We start from the raw sequence: 21,392 nt of genomic DNA, 5'->3' as shown, positions 1-21,392 counted from the left end.
TCTAGGAAAGGTTATTCTTGATATTCTGAGAGACCGTCTGGATGCCAACTTCTTTCTTCTGTACACTGCAAATCATTAGGTGAGGTCCAGAACTGCTACGGCCATCTTGTTGCCTGCCTGGGGATATCGGATCTCCCTACAAATGAGGAAGGCCAAGTTAAGAAATTAGCAAGGATAGTTCTTTCCTGGGTTTCAGCACCAATTAAAAGAGTGAAAGAGAGAGGGAGTGAGAGAGCGAGAATGAGAGCACATGCAAGATTGGCAAGGAATTAGATCTGACCCTTTTGGATTATATTGTCAATGATGCTGTGGCCAAGAAGTGTTCTTATTGTTTAAATACATTTAACTTGGGTGTTCTTTAACTTGCACCCCAAAGATAAAACTATCTTGCATCCACCAAGAAAAAATGACAAAATTGACAAACTTGATCCTTTTTGCTAGATCACATAATCTTTTTTATATTTTATGATTTACAACACATGGGGATCTACCATTTCTTATCATATCTTATTCATTAAGTTAACTTTATAGATTTAGAAATGGAGTCTCAGAGTTAAATGACTTGCTCAAAGCCGTGGTTCAAATAAACAACTTGAACATTGGGGTTTCTAACTTCCAATTTAAAATCTCTTGCTTTTTATCTAAACTAAGCTAAAATGAAGAATGAGGGCAGTGTTAAGTTCATTGCTAATTCCTAATATAAAACAATAGAGTATATTTATTGTTACCTTTATTTTTTAAAGATTTTTATTTATTTATTCATGAGATATACACAGAGATATACGCAGAGACATAGGCAGAGAGTCCCTGCAGGGAGCCTGATGCAGGACTCGATCTCAGAACCCCGGGGTCATGACCTGAGCTGAAGGCAGATGTTCAACTACTGAGTCACCCAGGTGCCCAATTGTTATCTTTATCATGAAGAATTATTTGAAAGCATCAGTTTCTAAAGTCTAATAAGCAAAAAGAAAATCTAGACTTACTTTTTTCTTTCCTATTTTTTCAATTATATTTCTTTTTCCTTTCCTTCTTTTTTTTCCTCTTAAAGAATCACCTTCATCCTTGAGATTGACTGTGCAGTCCTCCCCTGAGTTCCCAGTGCCCACAACTATTAACCTTTCAAGCATAAAAATGATCTGTTCGTCTATCTCATCCACAGTATAAGCTACCCTAGGTCAGAAAGTATCTTATGTATATTTGTATACCCCACTTCTGGTGTTAGTAGTCCATTAATTCATGTTTATAGACCTGAGCTAAGCCTCTATAATCAACATTTTTGAGGAGGAAGTCATTCTGGACAGCTAAGTTTTGTAGATAGTGGAGCATTAAATATACTAAGTATATAAACTTATACATTTTAATTCATTTCTGAAAGTAAATCTTTTTACATAATAATAAAATAATAATATTTTATTATATATTAATAATAAAATATTAATTAATATTATTAATAAAATAATAAATGTTTTATTTTATCTTTTCTTTAAGCTTAGAGATATAGGTGAACCATTTCATATAATGCTGTCCTCAGAAATTACTCAGGTATTGGCTGATCCACAATCACTGCTATTTTAATTTTAATCTTATTTATTCTTTACTGCTTTTTTAAAATACTCAAATCTAGCATTCATTTATGTATTCATCTACCCCTGTTCTCTTTATACTTGCTTGCAAAGAATTTCTCCTTTTCATTTTTTAAATCTAATATGGACTTGAAATTCTCATATAGACCTTACATCTGGAATTGTTAAGTAAGAATATACTGTTTTTGAGTAAGGCACTAAGCCTCTTTTTCATAAATTCTGGAATATTGAACTCTAATATGTGAAATCTGGGCTTGTCTGTTTGAATTTTCAGAGGTTTTTGTTTGTTTGTTTGTTTGTTTGTTTTTTCCCTCTTCCTAGTTTTCAGTGTTAGGAATAACTAGGAATAACTGTGTATTTTTTTGTTGTTGTTTATTTTGTGTGTGTGGTTTTCTGTTTTTGTTTTTTTTTTGTTGTTGTTGTTGTTGTTTTTTGGGCTTTTTTTTTTGTTTTTTGGGGTTTGTTTGTTGGTTGATTTTTCTTTTAACTTCAGGACCTGGAGAGCAGAAATTTTTGTGGTTTATGTTTAGTTCCCCTTCTGTAAATGCAGGTGGGCTTTCTGCTTTTCCCCCCTTAGACTTACTGATTTGTCTTTTTTCTCAATTAGTTTTTCATTTGTAACTGGCTGTGAGAGAAACCTTTTTGAGTAACTCCATGTAATTTTTGTTAAATTGAATAGAAGAATGTGTAAACATTAGCTCAGGTGGAAACTTGACTTTACTCCTGCCTGCCTCATTTTAGCTTAGCATTTCAACTTTAAAAGAGATTTAAATATGTTTAGCATTTTTATAGAAAAGTTCTACCTTTTGAGGACACAGAACTATAAATTCTGTAATTAGTACAGTCAGAACTGAAGAGTTTCCTGAAAAGCTGTATTCACACAGGGGGAGTTTGCATAAAGTGTTTTCAGTTAAATTTTCAGAATTTGTTTCATGTTGAAATTTGCCACAGCATGGTACATAAGAAAGAGCATTTAAGAAGGTGTCACAAGGCCTGCACTTTCTAGCCCCAGCTGCACCTCAAATGCATTGTGCAAGAGTTAAAAGGTTTGCCCAATGTTAGCTCTTTCTATGTGTAGAAATTACATATTGTCTGGTATACAGAGAATGTGATTCAATTCCTTTTTTCTCAATACAATATTTTTAGTAGCTCCTTGAGGATCCCTGGCCTATGTCATTGTTGTTGTTGTTCAGAGTTCTATATTCACGTGTTGGCAAGATGAAATCTAAACTCCTTAGCTTGGTTAAACTACCTAACTAACCTCATGTCCTATTACTTCCCACCAAGAACTTTGTGATCCAACCACATGTGACCTCACCATTCATTGAGCATACTAGATTTTCGTGGCACTTACTATACCCTATGTGGAGCCCATCCCGACTTATCCACTTGGCAAATTCCTTCTCAAGATTTTGATCTAATGTCATCTCACTAAAGGGCTCCCTTGTCTTCTCCAGGCCACAGTTATTGCCACTCTCCTGGTTTCCCATAGCGTGCCTATATAAACTTTCAAACCTCTTCTCACTTTGTCATGTCTTCTTTAGTATGTGAGTTAACAAGGTAAGTGTGTGATTAGTCTTGGCAAACTCAACACTTTTTCCTACTTTTGGCAAGTTGAACCCTACGTAGAGTTCTATCACTTAACAAAGTAAGAAATTACTGGCTTATATAATATCCATATGGAAAAATTAATTTAGGAGTAACTTTATTTAAAACCCGTACCAAAAAAATAATAGAAAAAAATAAAACCCGTACCATTGATTTTAATTTTATAATTCACTTAGAAAACTAATAAAACTCCTGATCTTGAATCCTAAACCCTCTAAGATATTTTAAATAAACATTATTGAGGCATAACTTATATAATAAACTGTATCTATTTTAAATTTACCATGTAATGGAATTTTGATAGATATATACATCTGTGAAGCCACTGCCACAATAAAGATACAAATAATTTCCATCAACTCTGAAAGACTCTTCATGCTTGTTTTTAGCCCTACCCTTCTATCTGTAGGTATAGATAGCAATAGACCTTCTTTGTATCACAATATGTTAATTTCTATCTTCTAGAATCTTATATAAGTGTAATTATATAATTTGTTGAATTGAAATAATGATTTTGACATGTGGATATATCTCATTTTGTTTACCCACTTACCTGATGATATACATGTGAGTTGTTTCTACTTTGATGATACTATGAAAAAAGCTTCTATAAACATTTGTATACAAGCCTGCATAGACATATTTTCATTTCTCCTGAATACTTAGAAATAGAATGAGAGTTTATGTTGAAGTTTTTAGGAAATGTCAAACTGTTTTCCAGGATGGTTGGACCAGCAGTGAATGAGAGTTTCAGTTCTTCCCCCACATGTGATCTGGCACCAATGCCTCTTGCTTTACTCTAATATGTTCCTTGAGTCCAACCATTTATCTTTGTTTCTCCACCTAGTACTCTAGTCAAAATCTCCATTATGTATTGCCTACATTACTGAAAGTACCTGCTAGATGGTCTATCCACTGTTCTTATTACCCCTTTTCAATTCTCCACATTGCAGCCACAATGATTTTCTTAAAATGTGAATATATCATTTCCCTCTTCTCACATACATTTTTATATATATGCCTTCACACATGTACACACATACACTTGTGGCCCAGATGACTTTGAGTAAATTCTACCAAACATTTAAGGAAGAAATAATACTAATTCCATGCAAACTATTCCAAAATAATTGAAGAGGAAGCAATATCTTCCAGTTCATTCTATGGGACAAGTATCTTATATCAAAAACAGAAAATTTAAGAAAGCAATACTTTAGACTAATATCCCTCAGGGACATAAATGCAAAATTCTAAACAAAATGTTAGTATATTGTATAAAATTATAGTATATGACCAGGTAAGCTTTATCCCAGGAACATAGTGTTGTTTAATATTCAAAAGTCACCATATAAACTAAGAGAAACAATCCTATCATCTATCTATCTATCTATCTATCTATCTATCTATCTATCTATCTATCTATCTATCACACGTGAGAAAATCCATTATCTATTCCTGATTTTTTAAAAAAAAGAAAAGAACTCTCAGCAAAGTAGTGAAATTAGAAAGGGACCTACCTTAACCTAATAAAGAACCTTATGAAAAAGCTACAGCTAATATTATACTTAATACTGAAATATTGAATACTTTCACTTTATTATCAGAAACAAGACATCTACTCTCACTACTAGATATCTACTCTCACTACTTTCATGCAACACTATACTGGATGTTCTATTTAGCATCTTCAGGCAAGGAAAGGAAACAAAGGAAGAAGTAAAACTTTTTATTTACAGATGACATGATATAATCTGAAAGAATCTACAAACAAAGGGGGTGCAAATTGGTGAGTTTAGCAAGTTTGTAAGATAAAAGTTTGCATACAAAACTAAACTATTTCTACATAGTAAGAATGAACACTTAGAAACTGAAATCAATAAAACAGTTCTATTTACAATAGCAAAAAATATGAATTACTGAAGTATTTAGGAATAAATGGAGAGGTACTTTGCTCCTGAGTTGGAAGACTCATCACTGTTAAGATGTTCATTCTCTACAAATCAGAGATTCAACACAATCTGTATCAAAGTTCCAGAGAAATTTTCATAGATATCGACAAGCTAATTCTAAAATGCACATGGAAATTCAAAGTATCTAGGAGAGTCAAAAGAGCTCTGAAAGAAAGAACTGGTATAAACATGGTATATGTGTAAAGGTAGATATATAGGTCTATAGAAAGGAATTGAGAGTCCAGAAATAAATCAGACTTCTAAGGACAACTGATTTTTGACAAAAGCATACAGTTCAGTAGAGAAATGAAAGCTATTTTGGTAAATCATTCTGGAACAATTGGATATATATATATATATATATATATATGCAAAAAGCTAGATCCCTACCTCACACTGTATATATAAAATTAACTAAATTTATCATAGGCCTGTGTGTAAAATGTGAACTACAAAATTCAAGAAGAAATCAAAGGATAACATCTTTGTGACTTTAGGCACATTTCTTGATATGATGCCAAAAGTATGAACCATAAAGTAATAAATTGGACACGCACTATTAAAAGAATGAAAAGACAAGCTACAAACTAGGGGAAAAAATATGTGCAAACATATATCTAATTAAGGTCTTACATCCAGATTATATAAAGAACTCTCAAAACCCAACAGGAAACAACTCAATATCAAAGATGACCAAAAGATTTGAATAGACACTACCAAAGAAGATAAACAGACAGCACATAAGCACATGAAAAGATGTTTAACACCATTAGTAATAAGGGAAATAGAAATTAAAATTACAATGACTATACATCTATTAGAATTAAAATTAAAATGACTGACCATATGAGGTTTTGACTCGATCTGAAGGGACTGAAGTTCTGATACACTATTGGAGGGAATTAAAAATGGTGCAATCACTTTGAAAGTTTCTTAAAAATGTAGAAGTATACCTATCATGTGATCAATCTATTCGAATCCAATAGAAAAGAAAATGTGTGTATATACAAAGACTTGTACACAAATATGCTATGTAGCCCCAAACTGGAAACAATTCAAATGTCCATCAACAGATGAATGAATATACAAATTATAGTATATCTTTGCAATGTAGTATTACTTAACAATAAAAAAGAAATAAATGATTGATGCGCACACATTGATGAATCCCAAATATGTTGAGTGAAAAAAATTCAGACAAAATAATACCATATGATTTCATTTATATAAATTTCTAGAAAGTGCAAACTAATCTGTAGTAACAAAGACCAGATCTATGTTTGCTTTGGGATGGGGACTACAAAAGAGTTGAGGATCAGAGATTATAAAATGGCATGACGAAGCTATTGAAGATGGTAGATACATTCACTGTCTTCATTGGGCTGACACTTTCAGGGATGTACACATATGTTGATACTTACCAAATTTTACTTTACATATTTGTAGTTTATTATATTTAAATTATAATTCATAAAGCTACTTTAAAAATATTCCCCCCCCAAAAAAAACAAAAACAAAAACAAAAACAAAAATAAAAATATTTCCCAAGTAGTTTCCTAAGACTTTTAGAATAAAAACAAAAATCTTAAAATATAGCTTGCATAGTCTGACCTTTACTTTTGTCAGCATCTTCTCACTTGATGTTTGCCCTTGTTTTCTGTTTTCTAGTGATTCTGAGCTTATCTCAGTCCTTCCTATGCTCTTTGTTTATGGCATCACATGTTCTTTGTATGTTTTATTTCCTCTACTTGAGATGCTTTTCCTTACTCCATTTGTCCAGTAAATTCCCATTCATGTTTCAGATCACTTTCCCAATTATGTCTTCTCTGAACTTTCTATTAGATGAGATCCCTCTATATGCTTTCATGGAACAATGAAGCTCTCTTTACTCAGAGTGCTTATCCCAAATTGCCTTCCTTACTAATTTCCATGAGGCCAAGACTGTAGTGATCTACTTAAATTGTATTCCAAACTTAGCATAGTGTGTAGCACATGATAGACACACAAAAGTATTTGTTGAAGGAATTGAATGAATAAGAAAATAGTAATTGGGAGCCAAAAATGGGAAATGAAGTAAATATGCTGACATTATGAAACCAGCAAAGACTTTTCTGTGGTCAGATGCTAACAACTTGAGCAAACACAATTCAGATCTTCCAACACATTATACTGGAGACTGACTATCCTTATAATGAAGGGAGAGAGCACCAGCAATTTTAGAGTGGGATTAATTCACACACTGTAGTAAAATATAGTTTTCTCACAGTGATCTTATTTTAAGCAAATGGGAAATGGAAATCTACTTAGGCTATATTTATAATTTGATGCCATCAAGGACTTTAACCAGCATGCTTGCAGCTTATTAAGAGAAAAAGAGATAATTGGGTCATAATCTTAATTCTATAGTATGTTGCCGAAGAATGTAAGAGAGATCTGATGTCTTCATAGTTTCAGGCAAGCATTTGTTTCATTGAGTATTCACTTCACTTTGTTTGGGTAGGATTAGCTGAGGGCCCCTGCTTGCAAAATAATAGAGTGGTGTTCTTCAGGGTAAGTAAGTCACCTCATTTAGCACTTGCAGCTAGAAGAACCATCTATTGTTCAGATGAAAGGAAACTGATAAGGAAAATCTATTTGTAGTAGTGAAACACAGTGGCAATATAAAGCCATTTAAAATGAGCTGTGTTTTTGACACAGTCTATCCATGAATTGTTGCTTTCAAAGTTGAACTCTGATTTAGTATATATTTTTTGGACAATGAAGAGTTTGCCTTTGTTTCACAGATGGGCAAACAATATAAAAATAGAATTATTTATTGCATAGGAGTTTTGCTGTGCTTGACATATACTTGAGATACGTTTCTTGGCTAGATTTGGTATGTAATGGATGAATGAATAAAGGAATGAATTAGTGAACAAATTAATATTGTTAAGCATTAATTGATAATAAGTGCCAGGTCAGCAAAATAAATCAACAAAATGGGTGACGGGCACTGAGGGGGGCACTTGACGGGATGAGCACTGGGTGTTATTCTGTATGTTGACAAATTGAACACCAATAAAAAATAAATTTATTATTAAAAAAATAAAATAAAATAAAAATTCAATCTGGAAAAAAAAAGAAAAGTCAATCTCTAGAATGGGAGAAATATTTACAAATCACATATGTATCTGATAAGGGATTAGGATCCAAAATATATAAAGAACTTATTAAACCAGATAGCAAAAAGATCTCCAAAACCCCAAAAATTCAGTTAAAAATGGGCAGAGGAAGTGTGTAGATATTTTACCAGAGAAGACATACAGATAGCCAACAGGTACAATGAAAAAGTTCTCAATATCACTAATCATCAGGGAAATGCAAATTAGAACCACAAAGAAATACAACACCGCTTTTGTTAGAATGGCCATCATCAAAAAGACAAGAGATAACAAATGTTAGTGAAGATGTGGAGAAGAGGAAATCTTTATGCACTGTTGGTGGAGATGTTATGGAACAACCTGAATGTTCATCAATAGGTAAATGGATAAAGAAGATGTGGTTTATACAACAGAATATTATTCAGCCATAAAAAGAGAAATCTTGCTATTTGTAACAACACAGATGGACCCCAAGGACATCATGTTAAGTGAAATAAGTCAGACAGAGATAGGCAAGGATTGTATGATATAACTTATACGTGGAATCTGAAAGAGCCAAACTCATAGTAATGGAGAGTAGAATGGTGGTTACCAGAGACTGAGGAATGGGGTAAATGGAGAGATGTTGGTCAAAGAGTACAAATTTTTAGTTATAAGATAAATAAGTCTTGGGGAGCTGATGTACAGCATAGTGATTATAGTTAATGGTACTATATTATATATTTGAGAGTTGGTAAGAGAGTAGATTTTAACTGTTCTCACCACAAAAAAGAAATGGCAGTTATGTGAAATGATGGAGGTGTTAGCTAATTCTATAGTGGTAATCATTTGACAATATATGACTGTATCAGATCAACATGTTGTGCTCCTTAAATTTATGCAATTGTATATCTCAGTTATGCCTCAATAAAAAATAGAGCTTTTATAACTGAAAAGTACAATAACAAATTAAAAACAAAATAAATGTTTTAAAGAACTAAAGACAATTAGTACATGGGAAGATTTCTGAAGAAATTACCCACAGTGCAGCATAAGCAGCTAGTAACAAATATAAAAGAAAGAGAAAGTAAATATAAGTATAATTATAATCTAAGAAAAAAAGGATAAGAGAATATAAGAGAAAGAAAAGTGCAAAGTGATATGCCTTCACATTTTTTATAATTGATTAAAGACATGAATTCTTGGATTCATTTTGTAATGGATTAAGGACATGAGTCCTTAGATGTGGCCATCACAAGAAGACTTAGACAGGATAAAGTAAGTGAACTCCATATCTAATTACATTGGAGTGAATCTCCAAAAAAACAAAACAATGAACAAAATCAATCATGTGAAACAACTGAGCAATTACAGAGAAAAGACAACTGGATTTGTTCTTCAAAATACTTGGGAAAAATAGCTGGCAACCTAGAATTTATACTCAGCTAAACTGTCATGTAAAAGTCTAATAAAATAACCAAATAAAATAAAAGTAACATTTTCAGAAAAATCAAAAGATAACATTTTTACTTAAATATCATCTATAAGATACTTATGGAGGATAAAACTGAGTCCCTTAGGATTTTTCATGGAAATTTAAATTGATACAAACATAAATTGACTATTATATTTTTTTTAGTGTTCGTGCTCTTTGCACCAAAAATTCCTTATCTGTAACTTTTAGCCTCATAATTTTGTATGGATATGTGCAAATATTTGCCCATAAGAACATTTCATTTTTTTTCAGAATATTGAATTAAGAAATATTTTTGACCTGCAACAAGTAGGGGCCTATGAAATATGCCATGAAATATTGAAATACTATGGCATTATTAATGCCATTTTGGTACAAAGATTTTTGTCTAAAAGCATGCATAAGTACCAAAGGTATGTTATTTTCAAAAACAGCCTACACTGTTATATATAGTTTGAATACAGTTTTGTTGTGGTATTATTGGAGCTATCTCTTCCAAAATATTACAATTAGTTATTTCTGGCAATGGAGTTGTGAGTACTTTCAAATTTTTTTTTTTTTTTTTTTTTTTTCCTCACAGTACTTTAAAATTATTTCTAGGGATGCCTGGGTGGCTCAGTCAGTTGAGCATCCTACTTTTGGTTTCAGCTCAGGTCTTGATCTCATGGGTCATGGGATCAAGCTCTGCATCAGGCTCTGCACTCAGTGGGAGTCTTCTTGGACTGCCTCTCTCTGCCCCTTCTCCCATTCTCTGTTTCTGTCTCTCTCTCAAATAAATAAAAAAAAACTTAAAAAAACAAATAATATTTTTTAAAATTTAAAAAATAAGATTATTTCAACACTAAACTTCGCTTTTGTACTTAGTACTTATTTGTAATAATATTTTTTTCTATCTTTGGATAGAAAAAAATGTAAATATGTATGCCAGGCACTTAGATCAGGTACATTCACAAATATGGCATTTTAGTTAATCCTCTTAGGAACCCTATAATACAGGTATTTTATTTAACAGTCCCTCCCTGTTTTTTAATGCATGAGAAAATTAACCGTCAAAGAGGCTAACTGATTATCTCAGTTATATAGTAAATGCAAAAGCTAGGACTGGAAGTCAAGACTCAAATCTTATTCTTGTAACACTAAAATCAACAGATCAACAGGTCTAAAAAGAAGTGATTTTTGTTTGTTTGTTTTTCTTTTATTCAATTTTCATACTGAAGATATTTGTCCAGGTGGTACAGATAGTGATGTTTGGAGTTGCTTTTTCAAAAGGTATTAAGGGTAGAAGTATACATGATGAGAAGTCTTACAGGCAAAAATTTGCCTTGCCTTATTTTGAAGCTGAGGACAATCATTATTTCAGAATACTAGTTGCTAACACAAAATGTCAAAATTGATTTTGAATCAGTGGGCTGCCTTTCCTCAATAAAAGCTGTATTCTTTCCAACTAGGAGGGTGGGGGCTTGGGGCCTGGATTAGTAGATAAACAAAGATCCATACTAGTTTACCTAGGGCCAAGGTAGGAGCTATGGAAACTCTGGTTCAACTCATGTATTCATTTGTTTATTTACTCATTTATTGACTCAATCGTTCCAAATTTCAGGTAAACACAATTATTTCAAATACAGGTCAGGTAAACATGCTAACTATGATTCAAATAAAGGTCAACCAATAACTTAATGTGACTGGCCCACATACATAGGGGCAGATGAGTAGAAATGGAGGAATCAGAAATGATAGAACATGAAGAGTCAACAGTCATGGGGAAAGCATCATGCATTTTAGATTCAGTTTTATAGTCTGAGTCTAGTACAAACCCTCACTTGTGGGTATGTGTTCCTCAGTAAGAGAGACTTCAAAGAGCTGAGAAAGTATGTGAGGAGACTTGGGGAGAGTATAATTTGTGAAGGAAGTTTAAAGAGTCAGAATTGTTCAGTATAAAGACATTATACATATTGTGTGGGTCTAACAAGTTTATTCTTTCATGTTAAATTTTCTTGAAAAAATAAAATCAGGATGTTAACATAAAGCTCTTCCAATTTACTGAGTGCCTAGAACAAACCAGGTAAGAGTGATAGGCATTTTGAAATATATGATCTCATGTAAGCCTAATAGCAATCCTATAGCATTATTACCATTTTACAGAACAGGAAAAGGTGGTTCAGTGAAGTTAACTAGATTGGTCAAACATTCTTAGGACTTAGGACATTATTACCGTTTTACGGAACAGGAAATGTTGGTACAGCAAAGTTAACTAGATTGATCATACATTCTTAGTACATTTATTAATAATTATATACTTCGTTACTGTTTTAAAAAGAGTTACTCTTAGCCTTTATTTCTTAAGTCTCTTCAATTAGTCTGTAAACTCATTGATGACAGACATATTCATAGGCTTATTTGCCTTACGTATTTGAGGAAGCGCAATGATAAAAATGCAGTTTGTACTAGAAACTTATTTATGATTTAATTACATGAAAACAGTTTTATTAAAGATTGAATGAAAATAAGTGGACTTCAATTTGCAGTGAAAGGAGAAGGGAAGGAGCATAAGTTGAAATCACACAGCTATCATTGGCAAAACCTACTGTATCTGATTGGCTCCAATGTTCTGATGTTTTCTAAATCTACCACAGTTTCTTTCTTTCTTTTTTTTTTTAAGATTTTATTTATTTATTTATTCATGAGAGACACAGAGAGAAAGAGAGGTAGACATAGGCAGAGGAAGAAGCAGGTTCCATGCAGGAAGCCCGATGTGTGACTCAATCCCGGGACTCCAGGGTCACACCCTGATCCAAAGGCAGACACTCAACTGCTGAGCCACCCAGGCGTCCCCACACTTTCTTTATAAGAATCATAGGAAGAAGTCCCTCGAATTAATAATAACAAACCCTATTATGGAAAGTAGGTGAAAAATAGAGATGTGTTAGCTGTAAGAAAAAGCCAGAATGACCTATAACAACTTTGCTCCTTGGGTCAGATTGGTTGGGTTCAAATTCCAATCCTATAACCCAAATATATTGTTATCTACTGTATTATTGTTCCCAATATTCTCTCCTTCCTCCCATTGCAAGGGTTATCCTTCTACAGATGACTGGCATCACATTTGCCATATGACCTGCCTTGGCTAATAAAATGTAAAGAGGAAGAAGTTTGTAATATCTGAACAGAAATCTTAAGAGCCACTGCATATTCAGCCATTAATCATTTTTCCTTTTGTTGTGAAAATATCATGTCCCTGATAGACGCTGTTTTTCTGTTCATGGAACAACATGGGTAGAGTCAGAGTCAAGCTATGAAGGACATCGAACATGAAAGAGAAATATACATTTGTGGTTGAAAGTCATGGAGATTGTTTTTTAGTTGATTCATTAACTAGTATACCAATTTTGTTAGCATGGAGACATCTCTCTGATTCAATTTCCTTTTTTTAAAAAATAAGAGTTAGTGGTTGTGGTGATTAAATAAATTAGTGTAGATAAGGTACTTAAACCAGAGCTGAGGTGGTAAATATTTCTCTGAAGAAGAAAAGTCTTGATCCATAGTGTTTGCTAATTTATTTGGTGTAAATACTTCCTCCAAGGCTAATTCCAAGTTATCATTTGATGTCACTAAATGGGAAGTTATAAAAGAGGTACACACACTGGACTCTCAAAAGTAGAGTCTGGCTCCAGCTCATTGCTGAATTTAGAACAGTGCACATAGCAAACACTATATTTGAGCATATCAAATAGTAAGCACTATAGAAGAGTTTAATGAAGACAGGTGACTGAATGAAATTCTTTTTTTTTTTTTTTTTTTTTTTTCTGAATGAAATTCTTAAATTTCCTTTACATTCTTAAGATTCTATATTTGGAAGGCAACTCAGAGAATTTAAGCACTGGAAGTGAACTTAAAGGAGCTGGTATACCCATTTCATCATGATAGACAAGCGAATTAGGGCCTAGGGAGGCTGGGTAGCTTGCTCAAAGTTATCCAGTCAATAAGAAGAAACATCAGCGTTCTTAGAGTCTACTACACTCTTTCCCTCCCAACATAAATCACTTCTTTTTAAAACTTGCTATGGAAAGGATCAGCAAAGAAAGAAAAGAGGATAAATAGCTAATTCTTCTTACCTTGTCTCAATTTCTGATTTGGAGTAATAATAATAAATAAAATATTAAAATTAAACCCTGGTCATGTCTATTGATAATCCTATTCTTTTGGTTTGTAATTTTAAGTCAATTTTGATGGAAGTTGTCATTAGGAAAAAATTTTAATAGTGTGGAGTTGTCATGTATCATTTTGAAAAGTGATGATTATTAGAACTGGAAATATTACCAATCATTGAAATGTCTAATTAAGGGTGGTTATTTTGACTAATAAAATGAGTACATCATCTCCTGACATCCCCAGTAATATCTCCTCCTAAAAATATTGCAGTATATCCCCATGCAGAATACTCCCAAATTAGTGCTTTTCAGACCAATAATGCATTGTGTTCATATTTTAAGGTAACAGTGACTCATTTTTTTTTAACCATAGTGGTTACTGGCTGTAACTATGGAATGCATTGTCATGGAAACCACATCCCCCCTTCTCCCCCTCTTCAATTCACCCCAGAGCTATTATAGAGAAACAAGAATTAAAGGAAAGCATTTTGTCAGATGCATATGAGCAGATAACAGGTACACACACACACACACACACACACACACACACACACTGTGTGTGTGTGTACATGTGTAGAGATAAATGAATTCTTCCATTGATTAAAAGGAAACAATAAAATATTAAACAGAAATAAACATTTTTCTTTATATATTGCCTTTGGCTTTCTCAATCTAAACCAGCACAAAATATAAAATGAGAAATAACTTGAACATAGCAGCCTTAAATGCTGCCCTAGAATAGGAGGTCAGCCTTAGCTTGGGTAATTCATTAGGGAAGACTGTGTTAGTTATTATTGGAACATCACAATATAGAGCATACAATACTTTTGGGGTGTTTGAAATCCAAATTATAGGCTAATGAATAAGGGAAATATTGTACAACTTTTTTAGAATCCATTCGCCTTTGGAAAAACAGCCATAATTATAGATGCTCTGTAGGTGGAAGTGCTCACACAATCACACATTTTATGGTAACATAAAAGGATAAAATGATAAGGGGTACACTTAATGTGTGAATGTGATTTTAGGACTCTACAGAAGTCACCAGACCAGAGTTCTCCTAAAATGTGACGTGATATGTTTAAGCACATAGCTTTAGACCTCCTGAGTCTCAGCAGCCCCTAGATGCATGACAGATTGAAACAGTCCTGATTGCCAGCAGGGGATTTGACTAGGTAAGGATTCCTACAGTTAGGGTAGGAATCCCAAAGGCTGAGGCATAGCTGCCCTCTTCAGCTAGAGTCAGATTTGCCTCAAATTTTACTGTCTTTTCATGCTGATCTTTGCTCATCATTTGCTCTATGTTGGTTTCCCTTTAGGAGGTCTTAATTTAGTAGGCAGGACCCATATTCCTCTTACCAGAAGGCTGATTAAAAATCCAGAGTCCTTCATATCCTCCTGGCCTATGGAATGATAACATAGAGGTTGAGCCTGAGAATCCCAGGGAATTATGCAATTCGGTTTGGTTTCCATTAATTTGACCCACGAAGGTGGGGGCAATCTGGATATAGGCAGGTGAAATAAAATTTAGAGGGCACTGCCTTTGACTTGACAATTTGCAAGTTGGTGTTTTTGTTGTCGTTCTTACTGAAACTATTTAAGTTTGAATTATTTAGTGGTATTTGGGCTCATTAATTTAAAGTATAAGTGGTCTGGTATTCTGATGGAACTGCATCAGAAAGATGTAGTTCTGGCTGAGTTTGCTATGGATATTTAGGACTATTTTGTTGTTCTATGTCAAGTACGATCTGAGGTCAACTCCCAATCAGAGACTTTTAAAACTACCATATTCATGTGAATATGATGGGTCTCATCCTTCTCAAATAAATCTGGAGTCTTTAGAACATGCTTCTAGAGAAGTGTGTGGTATCTCCTATGATGTTGCTTTGTAAACTATCTTCTGTCACTTGTCTTTGAATCTCATCTTCATGCCTTATTGATTGTGTGACTTGGTCCTTAGTTTCTTCCTCTAGAAAAATGTATACAATAATACCATCTCTCAGGCTAAAACATTAGACAGACTATAAAGAGCAGCTGTTATGTACCACCATGGCTTACCAGAGGAATTTCTTTACCGTCTCTAGTCTTCATGACAGCCCTGCAAGGTAGGGGTGAAAGCCCCACTTTACAGATAAGCAAACAGAAGTTTAAACATTGTTAAGTGACTTACACAAAGCCACTCAGCACAAGAGCCAGAGTCTAATTGCAGATCCTGACGTCTTGCTCTTTTTCCACCAACCATTTGTAAGGCATGGTGCCAGACACTCAGGTGGCACCAAAAGGGTGCTAGTTTTACCCACTTCCTACTCTTCTGCATGGCTTCCTATCATTTTTTTTTTTTTTTGTCTCCAATAAGCAGTTTTGCAGCTGGGCCAGCCACATGCTGATTTTTTTTTTTTTTCGTCTTTGGCAATTTTGATAGCCTCACTTTAAAAAGGAAGAAAAAGAAAAAAAGAAAAAGAAAAAAGAAAAAAAAAAAACAGTAAAGCCTCCACCAGTCTTGTCATTCATACTTCCAGAAAGGCATAAAGATTTCTGGGGCTTTCTAGAGCCTCAAAGACATCAAGGTGGGGAAGGGGCTGACTCTTGCTTTTTGAGATTGAAAATGTTGTATCAGAAAAAGCACTGGTTCTGAGGCAGAATCTACCACCTAGGGAGTGAGTCAGCTCACTGACCCAGAAGTCAAGGGCATAGGGCCTCAGGGAAACCGTTTCCAGAGCACTTCTACCCGAGGTCCCTTTCCCAGCCATTAACTCAGGCACACCAGTGTTGGAGGCCAGCGTGGACAATGCACCCAGCAGGGTTTCACAGGGGCCTCCCCTTCTTCAGAGCTCACCCTTGGAGGTCTCCTATGGTGGGGGTAGCAGCAGCGATGGAGGTCGAGTGTGGTCTCAATGCACATATCCCGGGAGCCCTCTCACACCGACCCCAGAGATTCCTAGGTTGCACGGAGCGAGCAGCAGGCTGGACTAGGCTGGCGAGCACCTTGCTCCCTCCCTCTGTCGGCCCCTCCCTTCCACCCCACTTGCCCGGCCAGCACTCCCCACGGTGACTCTGGATTGCAGCAAGCCACTGGCTTTTTACCAAATCGGGAGCTGCAGTATTTTTTTTTTTTTTCCTTCAGAGAGAATAATTTCAGCCCCCTTCAGCTCGCATGACAATCTTGTGTGACTGGGGCGAGTAGGCGGGCACATCCTTTTACATGCTAATACTGCCCCACCTCCTTTGAACCCTCCTCTAAGCGCCTGGCTCCCTTTTATTTTTATTTTATATATATTTTTTCAATTAAAAAAAATTTTTTTTTACCTACTCTAAATTCACCATAGGGGGGGAAGCCCTTCTTGGTTCTGTCCCTCCCCCACGCCTCGTTCCCCAGGGAAGGGAGACCCCAAGACGCTTGTTACTTGCCCGCGTTGCTTCTACCCGGGCGCTGGGATGGCTGCGCGGGGTGCAGGGGGCAGCTCTCGGAGCGGCTGCTCGGTCTAGGCTGTCACTCCATGTGCCCGGCGAGCACCGTGTTCGGGTCCCCCAGCGAGCTGCCACTGCCGCAGCCCGAAAGGAATGTCCCCTGTTGTTAAGGACCCTGACTGTTTTACCCCAATGATTTGCCACTGCAAAGTTGCTTGCACCAACAACACTTTGTCGTTGATGTTTGGATGCAAGGTAGGACGAGGTTCATGTCTTTTTAATGCATGCTGCCTCCCTCGGGGGAGCTAACAATTCCTTTTGTTGTTTGTTTATGTGTCTGCTTGTTGGGAGAGTGACAAAAGCTACGACTTGCTCTGCCCTTTCTGGGAGCTGGCTGGGTTTGGGGGCCTTGAGAGCGCACTGATTTTTCTGGCATCCGATGTTGGGTTGTAACTCCTTTGTGGCAGGACCCTGGTCTCTAATGTACCGAGGTTTCGAGAGCAGATCTCCTCGGAAAGGGGGCGCCTTAGGTGACTCTGTGCTTGGGATCTTGTTATACATTTAGTTAGTGACTGGGCTTCTGGATGCTCATTTGTGAGCTCCTGATCTCATCGCAGGTTACCACTGCCTGGAGCCCCGGACCCAAACGGCCCACAGTCAGGGTTATCTGGGATGGTGGATGTGCTTGAGATGCAATTGAACATATCAGTTTGCAACTTGACACTTTTAAATCTGAGGAGCTTATTTTTAATCTAGACAGAATACCTAGAGATAGGCTCATGTTGCCCCTAATTGTGCATTTTTCTCTAAGCTTATAGAATCCACTCTAAATCAACACTCAGAAATTTTATCAAGAGGTGGTGCACTCAGTGAAGTTTCTAACGAATAACTGTCCCACCCCAGATTTTTGTAAAGGTGATTGGTGCTCCCAAGGAAGTGAGATTGGAAGTTTTGATTTGAAGAGCAGGTTACCATTCATTCCTCCTTGTGCCTAACTTTTTTGGTGGACTTCAAGATGCACCCCCTGAAAAAGATGCATATAACATGGTATTTGAGCAGTCTTTAGTCCATGAATGATCTGAGTGCACATCCCCTGACTACTAGATATACACCTTCACTTCTTTTCATTATGAAAAGCTGGGGAGTTTGTCTGGCCTGTCCGTATGAAACACTTTCGTGGCCACTCTTATGACTCTAAGGAGAGGGAGAGTATCATGCAAAAATCACTTTCATAAATGAATAAAATCACATGATCCCTGTTGCTCTGAAAGATAACACTAGTGACTGGGTTGGACACTGGCAAGCACCTATGCTGTAGAGTTAATGAAACATACACATTTTACCTCGTGGAGAGCACTCAGAGGAGGTATAGATGTAATGGTAAAATAGGGACTCAGGATTATGAGTGTTAGACTGACGATGCCTAGAGAATCTCTCTTCTCTGAACCTCTTGTTTTCTACCAAATGAGAGGTATAGATGAGGTGATCTTTCATGCCTCTGATATTCTCCCCCGATTCTTTTGTAAGATCACTTAATGGTAAAGTTACTGCCAGAGATTTACATTTTTATTCAACATAGTAGATTGCACCTTAGAGTCAGTTAAAAAAATGATCCTATTAAAGAATAGCTAGATGCTCCTTCTGAAACCCTTGGAAAGGTCTTAGAGTTTTAAGGTTTGTGTATTCATTACTGTCAGGAAGATGCATGTGAATGAACAGCAACAATAGCCAACTTGTTAGTTCCTCTTCCTCACACAACCTGCTACACTCCCCTGTGCTTCTATCCACTCACTTTTCTAATTGTATTTACAGCAGCATCTTAGCAATGGCTAATATTTAAAATTTATTCACATAAACTTATGAGAATTGCTTTGCAACACTAAGTGATTATTAACAAAGGTGAATTATTTGTCAAGAGAAATGAAACACAAGCTAATAATCAAATAAGATAAGTAATTGGTGTGGAAATGTTGTTGAATATGTATTCAACCCTTGAAACTCATTTTCAAAGAAGTTTCTTCTATGCTGTTAAGTTTCCCACTGATTTGCAGACCATTGGAGGGAATTGGTATAAATACAAGCACACTTTTTTTTTTTTTAATCTGAGGAATTATATTAACTTCCTTTAAGTTCTCTTCCTCTTGGTGTTCTGGTTTGAAAAGTTCAGTTTGTGAGAGAGAACCATATCAATAGCATGAAACACCTTAATCCTGTGTGTTGGTAGACATTGTTCTATGGAAAAGAAATCAAGTCTCTATGAAAATAAAATATGCTTTTAGAGGGTCTACCTCATTCCATTTTGTCAAATATTTGAATAAGATTATTCTTAAGCCCCTATCTGATGGATGACAACAGAACATAATGTGGAAAACTTGTATATCATATAGGTCTGGGTTGCAAAACTAGACATATCACTTACTAGATATGCAATTTCTCTAAGTCTCAGTTTCCTCATAGGTAAAATGGCCACAGTAAGAACTACTGCCTTACATATTGCTATGTCAATGTGAGAAATGCGGTTTAAATGAGATACATGCAGTGCATAGTATTTACACATTCATCAAATGATTGATATTTTTACTTAGCCTTGGTTATTTTTACAGCTCTACTGAGAGGGTTGTCACTTATAGAAGGACCTTCTTTAACTGTTACTTCTTCGGATAAATTGCTTATCTTTGCTGTGAGCTTGATCATCCCTTCTCTTAAAGTTACTTTACCCTAGGTGACATGTTTATATAAAATGTAAAAAAACATTTGTATATTGATAAGACTTTCATAAAACAAAGTAGATTTATGAAAATTAATGAAAAACTGACACTATGGTTTTACTCAATAAACAAATATTCCATGAGCAACCAATCAGTGCTAGACATTGGAGATGTGGCAAGAAATAACTTTTGTCCCCCTATGGTCTCAAAATCAAGTGATGTACTAGACGACTGTATTAATTGTAGAGTTGATTTATGGAAAAAAATAAAACAAGGATTTTAGTTGAATCTCAGAGCAATAAAAGTGGAATTAAAATAATTGTTGGGAAAAAAAAACCTCGTGGATATGGAATTTTTTATATGGAGCCTCCAAAAATGCATTTATTCCAGTATTATCTATTAAGTTTGCATAGAAAGTTATTAGGATGAATACTTTCTTTCTGGAAATATGTTTGTTATGGCAAATTCTAAAACCATGTTTACATGTAGGCCAGACTTTGTCAGTTTCAAAAACATTTACACTGTTTGTCCTTATTCTCCCAAATCTAGTAATAGCTTAAAGGATACTGAGTAACTTGAGCTTTCAAGGAAGAAACCCCAAATAATTTTATTTTGTCACTTAGCAATCTCCAGAGCCCCCATTTGCTGCATCTGGGCTGTTACTCAGTTTAGTTAGCTGACTATAGAACTTATGACTATAAACAGTGAAGTATCTTTTTGTGCTAGGCTCTCTTGAGACACTGTGATAGGCATTAAAGATACAAATCTAAGTATTACACCATTCCTTTCCTCTAGGAATTGCAAGTTTATTGAGGGAGATAATTGAGGGAGATAATTCTACTCCCTTCCCTAAAATATAGAAAATTCATAGTCCCACCTATTTCTCATAAGGGAAACCAAAGCATTATTACTCAAAAAAAGTTTTCCTATTTTATCAGTAATCCTTTTGCCCTAGTCCATACTCCATTATCATACAATGCTGCTTTGGGGAATGGAATTTCTTTGGAGAAGGAGGCCTTCTGAAAGTCTTTCCCTCTTCATGGTAGTTTTTGTATTATTATCTGAAATTACGCACCATCTTTACCTTTGCCTAACTCTGTCTTCTCCATATGCAAAGATCCAAGTTCTGAATTCAATGGCCAGGCTATATATTGCTTTTCTTTCTTTTATCTTGTCCATAGCTGCATTGCAAGAGTCTGTAGCACCTGCTTGTCCCCTTCCCTTTATTCTTTCCTTTCCAGTCATGATTTTCAAGGCAAAAATAAACAAACAAGATGGAATATTTGTTATTTTCCCTAAAATTCTAAAAGGTTAATATAAAGTATTGCATTTTTCTTGTATATCATTTAGGTCTGGGTTTACAATTATTGCTTTGCTTTTTTATTAACTCAAAAA

At 35.2% G+C, this 21,392-nt stretch overlaps 1 protein-coding gene across 19 annotated transcripts in view; it reads left to right on the top strand.

Moving 5' to 3' along the window:
- Positions 1 to 21,392, top strand: part of DLG2 (discs large MAGUK scaffold protein 2) — a 1,975,849-nt gene that overhangs the window by 769,769 nt on the left and 1,184,688 nt on the right. Inside the window, exon 1 of one of the 19 annotated variants that reach the window (XM_072794858.1) lies at positions 17,292 to 17,544. The exons of 17 other annotated variants lie outside the window; for them this stretch is intronic. In XM_072794858.1, the coding sequence (XP_072650959.1) occupies positions 17,443 to 17,544 (102 nt within the window). In that variant the 5' untranslated portion in view covers positions 17,292 to 17,442. Of the gene's footprint in view, positions 1 to 17,291; positions 17,545 to 21,392 lie in introns of those variants that run through there. One more of the 19 variants, XM_072794876.1, reaches the window with a different exon arrangement.

The sequence above is a fragment of the Canis lupus genome, chromosome 23 (genome assembly GCF_048164855.1).
Source record: "Canis lupus baileyi chromosome 23, mCanLup2.hap1, whole genome shotgun sequence".
NCBI lineage: Eukaryota > Metazoa > Chordata > Mammalia > Carnivora > Canidae > Canis > Canis lupus.
The sequence above is the reverse complement of the archived record's forward strand: the minus strand, read 5'-3'. Positions and strand labels throughout refer to the sequence as shown.